Source organism: Lepidochelys olivacea, assembly GCF_965140295.1.
Source record: "Lepidochelys olivacea isolate rLepOli2 genome assembly, chromosome: 1".
In the NCBI taxonomy this organism is placed as follows: Eukaryota; Metazoa; Chordata; order Testudines; family Cheloniidae; genus Lepidochelys; species Lepidochelys olivacea.
This window is the reverse complement of record NC_140411.1, coordinates 148,919,140-148,932,245: the sequence shown is the minus strand read 5'-3', so window position 1 is coordinate 148,932,245 and position 13,106 is coordinate 148,919,140. Positions and strand designations below refer to the sequence as shown.

General features: G+C 44.8%; 1 protein-coding gene across 2 annotated transcripts; it reads left to right on the top strand.

The window, feature by feature from the left end:
- The first annotated feature begins 2,150 nt into the window (after positions 1 to 2,150).
- Positions 2,151 to 12,813, top strand: NR0B1 (nuclear receptor subfamily 0 group B member 1). 2 transcript variants are annotated; one of them, XM_084613348.1, is made up of 3 exons: positions 2,151 to 3,147; positions 5,497 to 5,743; positions 12,728 to 12,813. In XM_084613348.1, the coding sequence occupies exons 1-2, from the start codon at positions 2,580 to 2,582 to the stop codon at positions 5,739 to 5,741; spliced, it is 813 nt and encodes a 270-aa protein (XP_084469474.1). In that variant the 5' UTR covers positions 2,151 to 2,579; the 3' UTR covers positions 5,742 to 5,743; positions 12,728 to 12,813. The 2 variants fall into 2 exon arrangements, with proteins under 2 accessions (XP_084469474.1, XP_084469473.1); XM_084613347.1 differs by lacking the exon at positions 12,728 to 12,813 and having other exon boundaries at positions 2,153 to 3,147; positions 5,497 to 5,775.
- Positions 12,814 to 13,106: the final 293 nt, after the last annotated feature.

Here is a 13,106-nt window from a genome sequence, read left to right as displayed (position 1 = left end):
GACAGTATCACTTGCTAAGTCGAGATATATGACATCTACTGCTCCCTCCTTCCCCTCCATCCACAAGGCTTGTTACCCTGTCAAAGGAGGATATTAGGTTGGTTTGACATGATTGATCCTTGACAAATCCATGCTGTTAGTTATAACCTTATCGTCTGGGCACTTACAAATTGATTGATGATTTGCTCAATTATCGTTCCGGGTACCAAAGTTAAGCTGAGTGGTCTACAGTTGGGGATCTCTCCTGTTCTCCACAAGTTCTCAAAAATAAGTGCTATTGCCTCAGAGATCTCTTCAGCCAGTTCTTTAAGTATTCCAGGATGTATTTTGTAAGGCCTGATGACCTGAAGATATGTAAATTGTCTAAATAATTCTGAATTTGTGCTTTCTCTATTTTAGCCTCAGATCCTAGCCCATTTACACGGATGTTAGACGCTTGATCACTGCTAACCTTTTTGGTGAAAACTGAAACAAAAAAGGCATTGAACTGATTTAATAATATAGCAGAAGGTGAGAAGACATAATTGTTTAAGATGATGGATGGTTCGCAAACAACAACATAGGAAGATGAAATAGGTATATAAAATACATAGGGCCAGATTTACCCAAACCCGGTGAAAGGTAGTGAACATTCAACTTCCTTTGCCAAATTGATTGACCTTTTTGTGATGGTGGGGGATCCCTACCCTTCCCTTCCTCAAGCTTTCTGCTGGGGGATAGCATCTTTAAATCTCACCCAACGTGTTATAGCTCTGCTGGCAGAGACTACTGAGCCTACGCAGCCACTTTCCAGCTCTGCTCTTCTCGGTACCCCATAGTGTAGGGGAGGTTGCACCTGTTTACCCCCTTCTTTAAGGAAACTGGCCTAGAGCCTCAGGTTAATTTAGCACTGGGAATGTAAAAAACGAAGACTGGCATAAACGGAGGCATTTCCACCATATAATTCTCAGTTGGTGCCAGTGTAACACCCTATATTTATGTGCCCCATGTGCTCCCTCCTTTGGGAATACCCCATGGAATTCCCCCCAGCCTTGCCTTTCCCTTAGGGAATTCCCACCCTGCACGGCCCCTCCCACAGAGAGATTGGGGAAAACTCTGCGGGGACTCTCGAGTGCGAAACTGCCTGTCTACCAACATGTGGCCCCAGAGCTCAGGTTCCATGGAGTGCTGGATTCAAAGGTCCCTTCCCCAAACTTGCAGATGTAACCAGTGCTCTGTGGGGCCCCTGCTGTGCGGAGCAGCGCCTGCGGGCAGAGGCAGGTGGCAGCGTCCAGTGCTCTGGGAAGAGGCGCATGGCAGCTCAGCCCCTTGCCCCACTTCAGAGAGTGCCTCTGGAAAGGGGAAGGGGGAGGAGTGGGTGTAAAATGTTGCATCTCTCCCCCCACACAGACGCCTGAAAGCAAGGCAGGGAGCGATCCGCGAGTAAGGCTGGAGCATACGCTGGAGGGTAGGGATAGGGTCCAGAGTGACCTAGACAAATTGGAGGATTGGGCTAAAAGAAATCTGATAAGGTTCAACAAGGACAAGTGCAGAGTCCTGCACTTAGGAAGAAAGAATCCCATACACTGCCACAGGGTGGGGACCGACTGTCTAAGCAGCAGTTCTACAGAAAAAGACCTGGGGATTACAGTGGATGAGAAGCTAGATATGAGTCAGCAGTGTGCCCTCGTTAGGGCTAACGGCAAATTGGGCTGCATTAGTAGGAACATTGTCATCAGATTGAGGGAAGTGATTATTCCCCTCTATTTGGCACTGGTGAAGCCACACCTGGAGTATTGCGTACAGTTTTGGTCCCCTCACGACCAAAGGGATGTGGACAGATTGGAGAGAGTGGAGCGGAGGGCAACAAAAATGATTAGGGGTCTAGGGCACATGACTTATGAGGAGAGACTGAGGGAACTGGGGTTATTTAGTCTGCAGAAGAGACGAGTGAGGGGGGATTTGATAACAGCCTTCAACTACCTGAAGGGGAGTTCCAAAGAGGATGGAGCTCGGCTGTTCTCAGTGGTAGCAGATGACAGAAGGAGGAGTAATGGTCTCAAGTTGCAGTGGGGGAGGTTTAGGTTGGATATTAGGAAAAACTTTTTCACTAGGAGGGTGGTAAAACACTGGAATGCGTTACCTAGGGAGGTGGTGGAATCTCCTTCCTTAGAAGTTTTTAAAGGTCCCGCTTGACAAAGCCCTGGGATGATGTAGTTGGGGATTGGTCCCGCTTTGAGCAGGGGGCTGGACTAGATCACCTCCTGAGGTCCCTTCCAACCCTAATCTCCTATGAATATGGCCCTCAAGCCAGGGGCAACCTGGAGCCAGCAGCTCTCAGGCTCCCTCTAGCCACCGCAGTTGCAGCAGAGGAGGCGAGCGAGAGCAGCAGCAGCAGCAGCAGGAGGAGGATTTTTTTCGCTCTCTCTCTCAGCCAGTAATGAGCGTCTGCCCCCTGGCACGGCTGAGCCACAGCGCGGCTGCACACGCACGCACACGGTATAAATAAGTTAAGGGACAAGCAGCGGGAGCTCCCCGTCTGGCTCAGCCCAGCAGGCAGGAGGGGACCCCCCCTGTCCCCCCCCACCCCCCGCGGCGCCATGGCGTGCGTGGCCGGCTGCCGCTGCTGCACGGAGCGCCGGAGGCAGAGCAGCATCCTCTACAACATCCTCAAGAGCGAGGAGCGGAAGGAGGCAGCGGCGGGGCCGCCGCCGCCGCCGCCGCCGCCGGAGGAGGCTCCGGGGCCCGGCTGCTCGTGCGGCTCGCGGCGGCGCGTGGCCCTGCGCAGCCCGCAGGTGGCGGGCAAGGCGGCCTCGGCCGTGCTGGTGAAGACCCTGCGCTTCGTCAAGAGCGTGCCCTGCTTCCAGGAGCTGCCGCTGGACGAGCAGCTGGTGCTGGTGCGCAGCTGCTGGGCTGCCCTGCTGGTGCTGGGGCTGGCCCAGGAGCGGGTGCACTTCGAGACGGTGGAGACGGCGGAGCCCAGCATGCTGCAGCGGCTACTAACCGGCCGGCGGCAGGAGCAGCAGCAGCCCCCGCCGAGCAGCAGCCCGCAGCTGCCCTCGGCCGGCGAGATCCAGGCCATCAAAGGCTTCCTGGCCAAGTGCTGGAGCCTGGACATCAGCACCAAGGAGTACGCCTACCTCAAGGGGACTGTGCTCTTCAACCCGGGTGAGTAACCGGGGCTGCTGCCGCCGGCGCCTTGCGGGACGGGGATTCCCCTCTCAGGGGCACCGCCTGGGCATTGCCCCGTTTGATCCCTTGCCAAGTGGGGTGGAGAAGAGAGCGGGACTGGAGGGAGGTTGACAGAAGGAGCTGACAAGGGGAAACACTTGAAAGCTAGAGCTTTTTTTTTTTTTTTTTTTCCTGTTGAAGGGAGCTTGCGTTACATGCACTGGGGGAAGGAAAGGGGGGAGGGGAGGGTTGCCACCTTGCCAGGTTTGCCCAGGAGGAAGCTGTCCAGGGAAATCTGTAAGGATGCTCAGTAGGCACTGCCAGCTGTCCCATTTCATGGGCTCAGAGCAGCCTGGGGTGCTAGGGTTTTTTGTTTTTTCTATCTCAGAGGTGGCAGCCCTAGAAGACGGACAGACTATCATTTTCCCATATAGGTCCAACCTCCCAACAATTGGAAAACTTTGGCCTGGGCCACACACTAGGAAAATTAGGTTTCAGAGCAGCAGCCGTGTTAGTCTGTATTCGCAAAAAGAAAAGGAGGACTTGTGGCACCTTAGAGACTAACCAATTTATTTGAGCATAAGCTTTTGTGAGCTACATCCGATGAAGTGAGCTGTAGCTCACGAAAGCTTATGCTCAAATAAATTGGTTAGTCTCTAAGGTGCCACAAGTCCTCCTTTTCTTTTTAGGAAAATTAGGTTGGTTTAACTACATCACTCCAGGGTGTGAACAATCCACACCTCTGAGCAGCATAGTTAAACCAAGCTAAGTCCCTGTGATTCTTCTGTGGACCTAGCTGGGGCATCTCAGGGAGGTGGATTAACTACAGCAACAGGGGAACTCCTGCTGTCCGCACAGGTAGTGTCTACATTGAAGCAGCTGTGCTGCTTCAGCATTTGAAGTGTAGACAAGCCCTTTGCGGTGGTTGGGGAGAGAAGGGAAGAATAGGAGGTGGTGCTGTGGGATCCTTTTCAGGTGGAGAGCGCTTTGTCCAGCTTAATTAGAGTCTAAAAGCCACTAGTACTAAATGACATGTCGCGTGGGGTGGGCAGTATACATTTATTTCTCTTTCATCCTATGAGAAAAATCTCTCCTCTTTCCTGTTCGTCGAGGCGTTTGATAGGGATCTTTCCAGTTACAGTTCATACATGACGACTAAGCAACTAGCTAGAGTGCTTTTTATTTTGTGTTAAATAATTGCTTCTGAGGATTACACCTTCTGCCCACTTTCTTTGTTACAAAAAATTAATCCACGGAGGTTGGTTAGTGATAGTAATAGTCACTGTATTTTTATTTCTGAACTTGCAACTTTGCAAATTCAACAGCTGCACCACAAGCCATACGGTAAGCATTATGGTTTGGTTTCTTAAAATAATCAGGTGGTAATTCATAACTGCAGTTAAGAAAAATTAATGGCTCAAAGTGTGCTAGATAAGGTTTTCAAAGAATAAAAAATTATCATCTCAAGATTTAGAAACAGAATCTGGTTAGATTAAATGAGGAAAGCTTGTATATATGTATGCATAGTTTGTTTAAAAAGCAATATTTTTATATAATCTCACAATAAAGTCAGATATGTTAACAGTTGATTTTTATTTTTAAAAACCTACCTGAAATATAACAGCTTGTTGTGCTCAGATATACTACTGGAATGTTTTAATTAATATTGTTAAACTTAGACCAAGAAGAAAAGGTACTGAACTTGAAAACAACTCCAACTCCCCTATTTTGTTTAGTTAGAAAGCAAACATCCTATCACAACTTGGAGTTAACTTGCTTATCATCTGCAATGTGGAGCTTGTTCCAATGTAGCTGTCAGCAGGACACATTAATATGAGTAGAGCATTTCCTAGTGGTCAACAAGTTATTAGCAAACTTGTTCCTTTTATTGTTATCTTTACTATTTACATGGTATATTTGGCACCTTGAAGATCAAGGTAATAATCCATACTGGTCGTCCATATTTTATCACCTACAAGTTATATATTTTTAAAAAATATGAATATTGGAAAATCATTGCAATCTAAATTTGTTGTTGCATAACTAAGAGCAGCACTGCATAACTAAGAGCAGCACTGCATGTCCAGAACAGCAACGCGGTGAGATTTTGGATTGCACTGTTAAAATCTGTGCATATCTACGTGCAAGTTGGATATAATATCTCTAGCTGAATCATTTTAATGCAGAAAGGTAATTATGTTTGGCTTGTTCCTCATCTAAGAAACTTTATATTGATGTTTATGAGTTACCATTTAGCTGGCATGCTGCAGGATGGCCAACTTCCATGAGTTGTTTTATAGATAAAAACTTTGTAAACGGACATTTAGTTTCCTGTTTTTCTTTCAGATCTGCCAGGGCTGCAGTGTGTACAATATATCCAGGGACTGCAGAGGGAAGCACAGCAAGCTCTAAATGAACACGTCAGACTGCTACATCGAGGGGACCAGGCCAGATTTGCCAAGCTGAATGTTGTTCTTTCCTTGCTAAGATCCATTAATGCTAACGTAATTGCCGAACTATTCTTTAGGCCCATCATTGGAACAGTGAACATGGATGACATGCTGCTGGAGATGCTTTGTGCAAAGTTATAAAGGCATGTATACAAATAAATCCATTACTAAGGAAGTCCTAGAGCAGAATAGTGTAAAGTACTGTAAATAAACTAACTTATTCTTTTTACATAGATAGTATTTTTGTATTCAATAATAAAATATTCAAGTTCTGACATTTAATTTTTATTAAACTTGTTTTCAGAATAGGATGTACAGCCATGAAAATATATGCCTTTTAAACCATTAATGAAGAGTTTTAGTTTCCAAAGTGAGATGAGTATTCTCTGTCTTTGAATAAAGGTCAGGCTGACCTGTGTTATGTTTTCAAAATGAGCAACCCCCACTTTTTCCCATAGCATTGTTGTTTTACATTTTAACACATTTCTTTAGAGAGTCAAAAATAGGATAAAAGAGCCAAATTACTTTGCACATTTCAGTTACATTAAATAAGATACCTTAGTTACAGCAATCTTTATAGTTGAACTATGGGACTTATCCATAACCGCTGAAGTCAGTAAAGTCTTTCTGTTGACTTTATCAGGCTTTGGATGAGGTCTGTATTGAATAGTTAAGGGAACCATTTACCTACGGGCTTGTGTACATTGGGAAATTGACCAGAATAGCTATTGCACAATAAATTATTCTGCAATAGCTCCTTTTGTGGACACTCTGTTGTGAAATAAAGTCACTTTATTCTGGAATAATTAGTATGGTTCTAAAACAGAGTAATTATTCTGGAAAAAATGACTGTTCATTACCATAAAAATTACTCCACAATAACTATTCCAGTCAATTTTCCCATGTAGATAAGCCCTTAGATAATGTGTTGCAAACATTTCAAAATTAATTGTTCAGAGTAGTTCAGATACTTCCAATGCCTGTGGCAAAATGTTAAATTTAACATATGTTGGATTCTGGGGGAAACAGAACCCAGTCTTCTAAACACAGGAAACTCTTTACAAAGCCATAAGAACTATTGGTATACCACAGACAGTTGATTGATTTTCCCCCTAGGCATTTGCTATAAAAACTAGAATTCAGTGGGCCAAATTCTGATCTTGGTTCCACCTGTGGCAACATAAAATTACTCCACTGAAAGTATGGAGGTTTCAGAGTAGCAACCGTGTTAGTCTGTATCCGCAAAAAGAAAAGGAGTATAAGTTTATGCTTAAATAAATTTGTTAGTCTCTAAGGTGCCACAAGTACTCCTTTTCTTTTTGTGAAAGTATGGAGTTACTTTGGATTTACATCACTGTTACTGCAATCAGAATCTGGCCCACTGTGTTTAGTAACATACACATGTCTCACTTAGGCTTTAAATTAAATTCATTTTCCTTATTTGCTTGTCTTAACCCAGTGGTTCTCAAAGCCGGTCCACTGCTTGTTCAGGGAAAGCCCCTGACGGGCCGGGCCGGTTTGTTTGCCTGCTGTGTCCACAGGTTCGGCTGATCGCGGCTCCCACTGGCCGTAGTTCGCTGCTCCAGGCCAATGGGGGCTGCAGGAAGTGGCACGGGCCAAGGGATGTGCTGTGCCCTCAACGTTCTTTTTGTTCCTTCTCCGCTAGTTTGTTTATATTATCAAAGACAAATCATAAAGTCAGAAAATGAAAAAAAGACTTGTTAAATCATGTAGTCCACCTTTCTGCTAATGTGAATAGTTCCCTATAGCAAATCATTCCCATTCTCTGATCTCACCCAGTCCCAGCGCTCTGCAGCAAAAGTTTGAAAGGCATATAACATTAAGGCCCCATTCCATGCTAGGAGAATAACCCACTGCTGACAATGGCTAGCTGAAATGAGTTCTCCTGGCCACTGAAAATGGTTTAGTTTTAATGTAGATGGGGGAGTGAGGAAACAAAAGAAAAACATTTTCAACAGGGAAAGTATGATAACTATCAAGGATGGTGTTGAAGGAATTTTTATCCAATCTCTATTATTAAGTAGGCACTTTCAATACCTGCTGAAGAGGAGAGTTGGCATGGTCGGAGAAAACATGTTGGTGACAGTCATTATCGGCAATGGATCATTTTCCTAGTTTAAATGGGGGCTTATAATGTTAGTTTTCTTGCAGATTTTTTTGAGCTAAATACCATTTTACCAGCAAGATTTAATGACAAAGGTAAATATAATGAGGGGGTTACAATATAAAAACGAATGGTCAAAATGTATTTCTTACAAAATGGTAATTAAAAAGAGATGAGGTCAAGGAGGTAATATCTTCTGTTGGACCAATTTCTGTTGGTGAAAGCAACAAGCTTTCAAGCTATGCAGTCCCGAAGAAATGGTCTGTGTAGCTCAAAAGCTTGTCTCTTTCACAAGCAGAAGTTGGTCCAATAAAAGATATTACCTCACCCACCTTGTTTCTCTAATATCCTGGGACCAACACAGCTACAACATTGCAAACAAAAAGGTAAATTAAAACATATAATGAAATGATCTTTTTTTTTCACCTTTAAGTGGTTTAGGTGGGGGCTGACGTTGCTTCTGTTACTATGGGCTTTCTATTTATTAAAAGGAACTCTTTCAACAAAAATAATGGTCTTGTTGGTGATTAGCCCTTACACAGCTATTCAAGGAAGATCCCATCCTATACCCACTTACAGCTGGCTATGTAAGGGGTGGCTATTAGAGCTGGTCAAATTTTTCCCAACAAAAATGTTTTGTGTTGAAAAGGGCCTCTTTGGATTGGTTTAAAATTTTCTGTTTTTCTCACAAAATTGGGAAAGAAAAACATGTGTTCGTTTTCCTTCTCCTCCCCTTGTCAATTCTGTCCCGCTTTTTCCAGGAGCAAGTGAGGGGGGTGGGGGGAAGAAGAAAAATTGAGCTGAAGTGCTTCAATCTAAACAAAGCCAATCCCTGTTGGAACTGAAACTTTATGTAATAACCTCTCCTATTGCCATGTGTTTTGTAAAATCTCTTAAAACATGGCAAGGGTGTGCCTACCCCTCATGAATGTTATTCTGTGGTGGTGGGGGGTAACTCACAAAGTCTTCGTTAACCCCAACCTCGGTACACCCCATGCAAGGGCCAGGGATAATCACAGCCCCTCTGCCCAGGGAAAGGCAGGAACTGGTCGAGGAGCAGTCTGCATCATAGGCGCTGACTCTGTGGCTGGAGCACTCATGGGGAAAAAAACAAAAACGTAGGTGCTCAGCACCTACCCAGCCACAGCTGTTTGGCAGCTCAGGGAGGGGCTTGAGGGAGGGCGGAGAGCAGCGAGTGGCGGTCTCAGGGAGGGGGTGGAGCGGAGCGGTGGTGGGTGGGAAGAGGTAGGACCTTGGGAGAGCCAGAGCGGGACCTTGAAAGAGGGGGAAAAGTGGGGGTGGGAAGAGGTGAAGCGAGGGTAGAGTCTTGGTGGGGGCTGGGGGTAGAGTGGGGCAGGGCCTTGTGCCAGAGCTGGGATGGAACACCTCCTGGGGAAAAGTAAAACTCAACGCCTGTAGACTGCATCCAAATGAATTATTATTGGTAGTAATAGTATTACTGGAGTGCCAGTGAGCTCCAATCATGGACCAGGACCCCATTGTGCTAGGTGCTGTACAAACACAGAACAAAGAGTGATAGCACAGCTTGCACATTCCTTTTGTGTACTACATAGCTTTGGCAGGGACTGTGTCTCCTGAGAGACCATCTCCTCTGGAGCTTCCTCAGGAGACAGGATGCTCTGCATCACTTAGTCCTGGCCTGTGTCTTAAAGGCACAGTCAGGTTCTTAAGTTCTTAAGATAAACGGACAGCTAAATATACCAACAACAAATCTGTAAAATAGTTTGTATGATCTTAGAATAATTGGCTGAATTTTCAAAGGCCTAATGCTCAAGTTGCTGGAATTTCTCTCTGTGTCTGTCTGTCTGTACCATGGTAACTTTTGAATGGTGTATCTGATCAATTCCAAAATATCAGGAAACATTCTAGGCATCAATGGGAAGAACCCTATAAATGTATGTGTGTGTGTGTGTGGGGGGGTGGGAATGAGGGGCACAGATTGCCCTTTCCTCTGGTTAGCAGATCCACAGTTTGGATCCACAGATCCGCAATGCCTCTGCCATTGTCTATAGATCAAAGAACTGGCTGAAGGCAGCCATTAACATCTTTCAGCTTAACAATACCCATAGCTCATCTCTGCCCATCTTCTCAATAGAGCGTAACCTGTTAACACCCTGAATGACATCTTCCAGACAGAGAACAGTAAGGGTGGAAGAAAATGGGGAGTGCACGCAGCCCATAGCATGTGGGAATGGGGCACACAGGATCCCTGGCAGGAAGGTGATTGGGGGACACTGATAGAGGGATGGGGGAGATTGGGGATACACAGAGCCTCCAGGCTGGGGGACAAAAGGTAGAATAGAGGGCAGAGCCCCTGGGAGGGAGAGAAGAGGGAACAGGGGTACACATAGAAACCTTGATATGGGGGAAGGGGAGCACAGAATCCCTGGCAAAGGGACGGTTAGGGGACTCTGGTACGGAAGGGAATGGGGGTGCACATGGAGCTCCTGCCATATTGAAGGGAGAATGAGAGTCCCTGATATAGGTGAGGCAGAAATGAAAGGCACATAGAACTCCTGTTGGGAGGGACCCTGGTATGGGGAGGAAGGAGTTGAGGGAGGAACACAGAGCCCCTGCCATGGGGGCAGAAAATGGGGAACGTTGGCATATGGTAGAGAGGGAAGAAGGGCACACAGAGCCCCTGGAGTGGGAAGGAGTGGGGAAGGGGACACACAGCCACCAGCATGAGAGTGTGAGTGTGAGTTGTAGGGAGTCCCTGAATCAGAGGGCGATGGGAAAATGGCAAACAGGGACCTTGGGAGGGTGGGGGGGGGGAGGAAATGGAGGAATGCAAGGATCTCCTGGTAGGTGCTGTGCTCTGCCCGTAGAAGCTGTGAAGTATGCGACCCTCGAGTTGGTTTCCAAGGAAGCCCTATAAGCCAACACCTTAGAAAATTGCCTGAGAGATATGTGCATGCACACTAAACGGAAACATTTAAAATGTTTCTTGCATTTATGAAAATATGACATGGTAATTTTTTTCCCCTTCACAAATTCAGGTCTTTTAAAAAAAAAAGCTCTATTATATCACTCCGCTCCTTGCACAAAGAGCTTCTATTTCATCGTGAAGGACCAAGGCCAGTCACTTAGACAAGTATCAAAGGAACAAATGCTGTCCCCAGCGCACAAGCCTATGGCGAGTAACCAGGCTGTATGCAAAGGAAGAATTTTGACAGACCTGAACACTCCATGGACACTAGTGCATGCAGCCCCAACACAGCACACCCTTCCGTGCAGTATGCCCTCTTCACAGGGATGGTGGGGTGGGAACAGAGAAGCATGTGACTAGATGCACCACATAGTAGCAAATCCATAAGACATGAGGCATGATGATAGAACTGCTGGCCAACAGGTGGTGATTGAGTGCAGAAGCCCACCAGAATGCTTCCAATTTAAGGGCTATGGAACCTAAACATCCTAAGTTCAAAATCACTTCATTTTACAGAATACAGGGTGGGTATAACACGAGCACAGCTGTTCACTCTTGCGAACAGGCATGTTAGCTACAATGTTCGGCTCTAGCTAAAAGTGGCAGAGGAGACCTATTGGCAGCCTTACTTAGAGGGAATTATAATTGCTGGGTCTCATGGTCACAGGGAAATATTTCCTGTCACTTTTGGGGGGGGAGGGGGAGGGAGAAGAGACATTTTTGCACCACATATTGACACGTGACTTTCTGTAGAAAGGGGCTGGGTCAGCAATCGTACCAGGTTTCCTAACGCAGCTCACTATTTCCGACTGAGCCTCTTCTGTGAGAATACAAGGAATGAGCCTTCTCATAATAGCGTCCTGCACTCATTAGACAGACATCTACCTTACAGTAAGAATGAAGCAACTCTGGTGCATCCAAAAGCAATATTATAGAAACACCTGTCAAGGGCAGAGTCTAAGCTAAGTAAAAGGGCTATACCAGTTAGATGTTTTGGAGATGAGCCTACTAAAAGACTTAACAAATTATATTTCAATGTCCACGTAGGTGGAGCATAGTTAATGTGTTGTTTTTGTTGACAAAAAAAAGTCAGTGTTTTTTGGGAGAAGCTAGGCTCCCAAAAGAACGGCCTTTTTAATTTGTTTTTGTTTTTTTAATTATTCATGTTGTCTTGTTGACTTCATTGGAACTATTCATGTCAGATCCACAGGATCGGGCCCACAATATGTAAACAGTGTTCAGACATTTTGATAAAAACAGTTTAAATGCCATTCTAGTGCTAAACAATGTGGCAAAACATTGTGGGATTTGGGGGGAAAACATCATCTTCTGGGCATTACAAGGATACAATCTTGTCCTTGGATATGCTTGTACAGCTCTGAAGAGCAGTTCCAGGAAAAACATAAACAAAAAAAACCAGGCTTAATTATCTGGAGTGTTAGAATAATTGGAGTCGGGATACCTTCTCTAGAAAGCTCCTAAAGGAAGCCTATAGAGGATATTAGTTAACATTCTAATGTACATATTGACATTATTCCCAGGCACATTTAAATGAATCCATTATTCTCTCCCTAACATTGGTGCCCTGAGCACTGCTCTCCTCATAAGCACATTTCCCCAGAGCTCACATATTTCACAGGCATTTCAAACTGAAAGCAGCCTTTCCACAAATTTCATTTAGCAATCCTCATGGTGACAGTCCCTACTAGATAACGTCACTGCTGTCCATTTTGCCCAGTAATAGCTATTGCCACCTACCCCAACCTAGATACCCAGCATTTCTATTCAGGAGTGCAATGCTAGCAATAGTGAGTTTCTAATCACAAAGTGCCATTCAGCAGGGGTTACTCTTGGGAGATACCCTTTCCTCTGAAGAGATTTGAGAAAGTAAAAATCACAAGAAACCTCATATTTTCAGTGAACCTGGTTAAGAATGTTTCTTATAGATAAGAATTAAATGGTATTTATTCTTAAGCTTCTGTTTTCTAGTTTAATGTATAACCTTTGTTCAGGTAATCTTTCTAATAGCTTATTTTCAACTTTTTTTTTCAGCCGTTTGTTCTTACAAATAAACTATGAACATCAACTGAGCAATATCTATTTTGCACCCAAAGAAGAGGCCGTGTAAATAAAGTGTGTATTTTCTGAAATGAGTGCGTGTAGCGCATTGAATCTGTTATAAGTTGTCATTCATTTTTGTCTGTTTAAAGACAGAAGTACTTCTTCTAGTGGACATTCTAGCATTACAGTAAACATTTAAAAACCTTCAGAAAGCCATTAAGTTATTTAGCAGTCTTTCACCAAGAAAAACAAAAGATAATAATTGACAGATGCAAATAAATACTATAATAAGCCCTTTTAAAATTTGGAGAGGCATGGTTAGATCAGTGAAGCACATACGGCCTCCAGCTTTGTTACATGATCAAAATCA

Bases quoted from the DNA above. Each gene is read 5' to 3' on its own strand.
- NR0B1 (XM_084613348.1), top strand. From the start codon at position 2,580: ATGGCGTGCGTGGCCGGCTGCCGCTGCTGCACGGAGCGCCGGAGGCAG. The intron at 3,148-5,496 runs GTGAGTAACCGG...TTTTTCTTTCAG, and splicing joins GACTGTGCTCTTCAACCCGG to ATCTGCCAGGGCTGCAGTGT.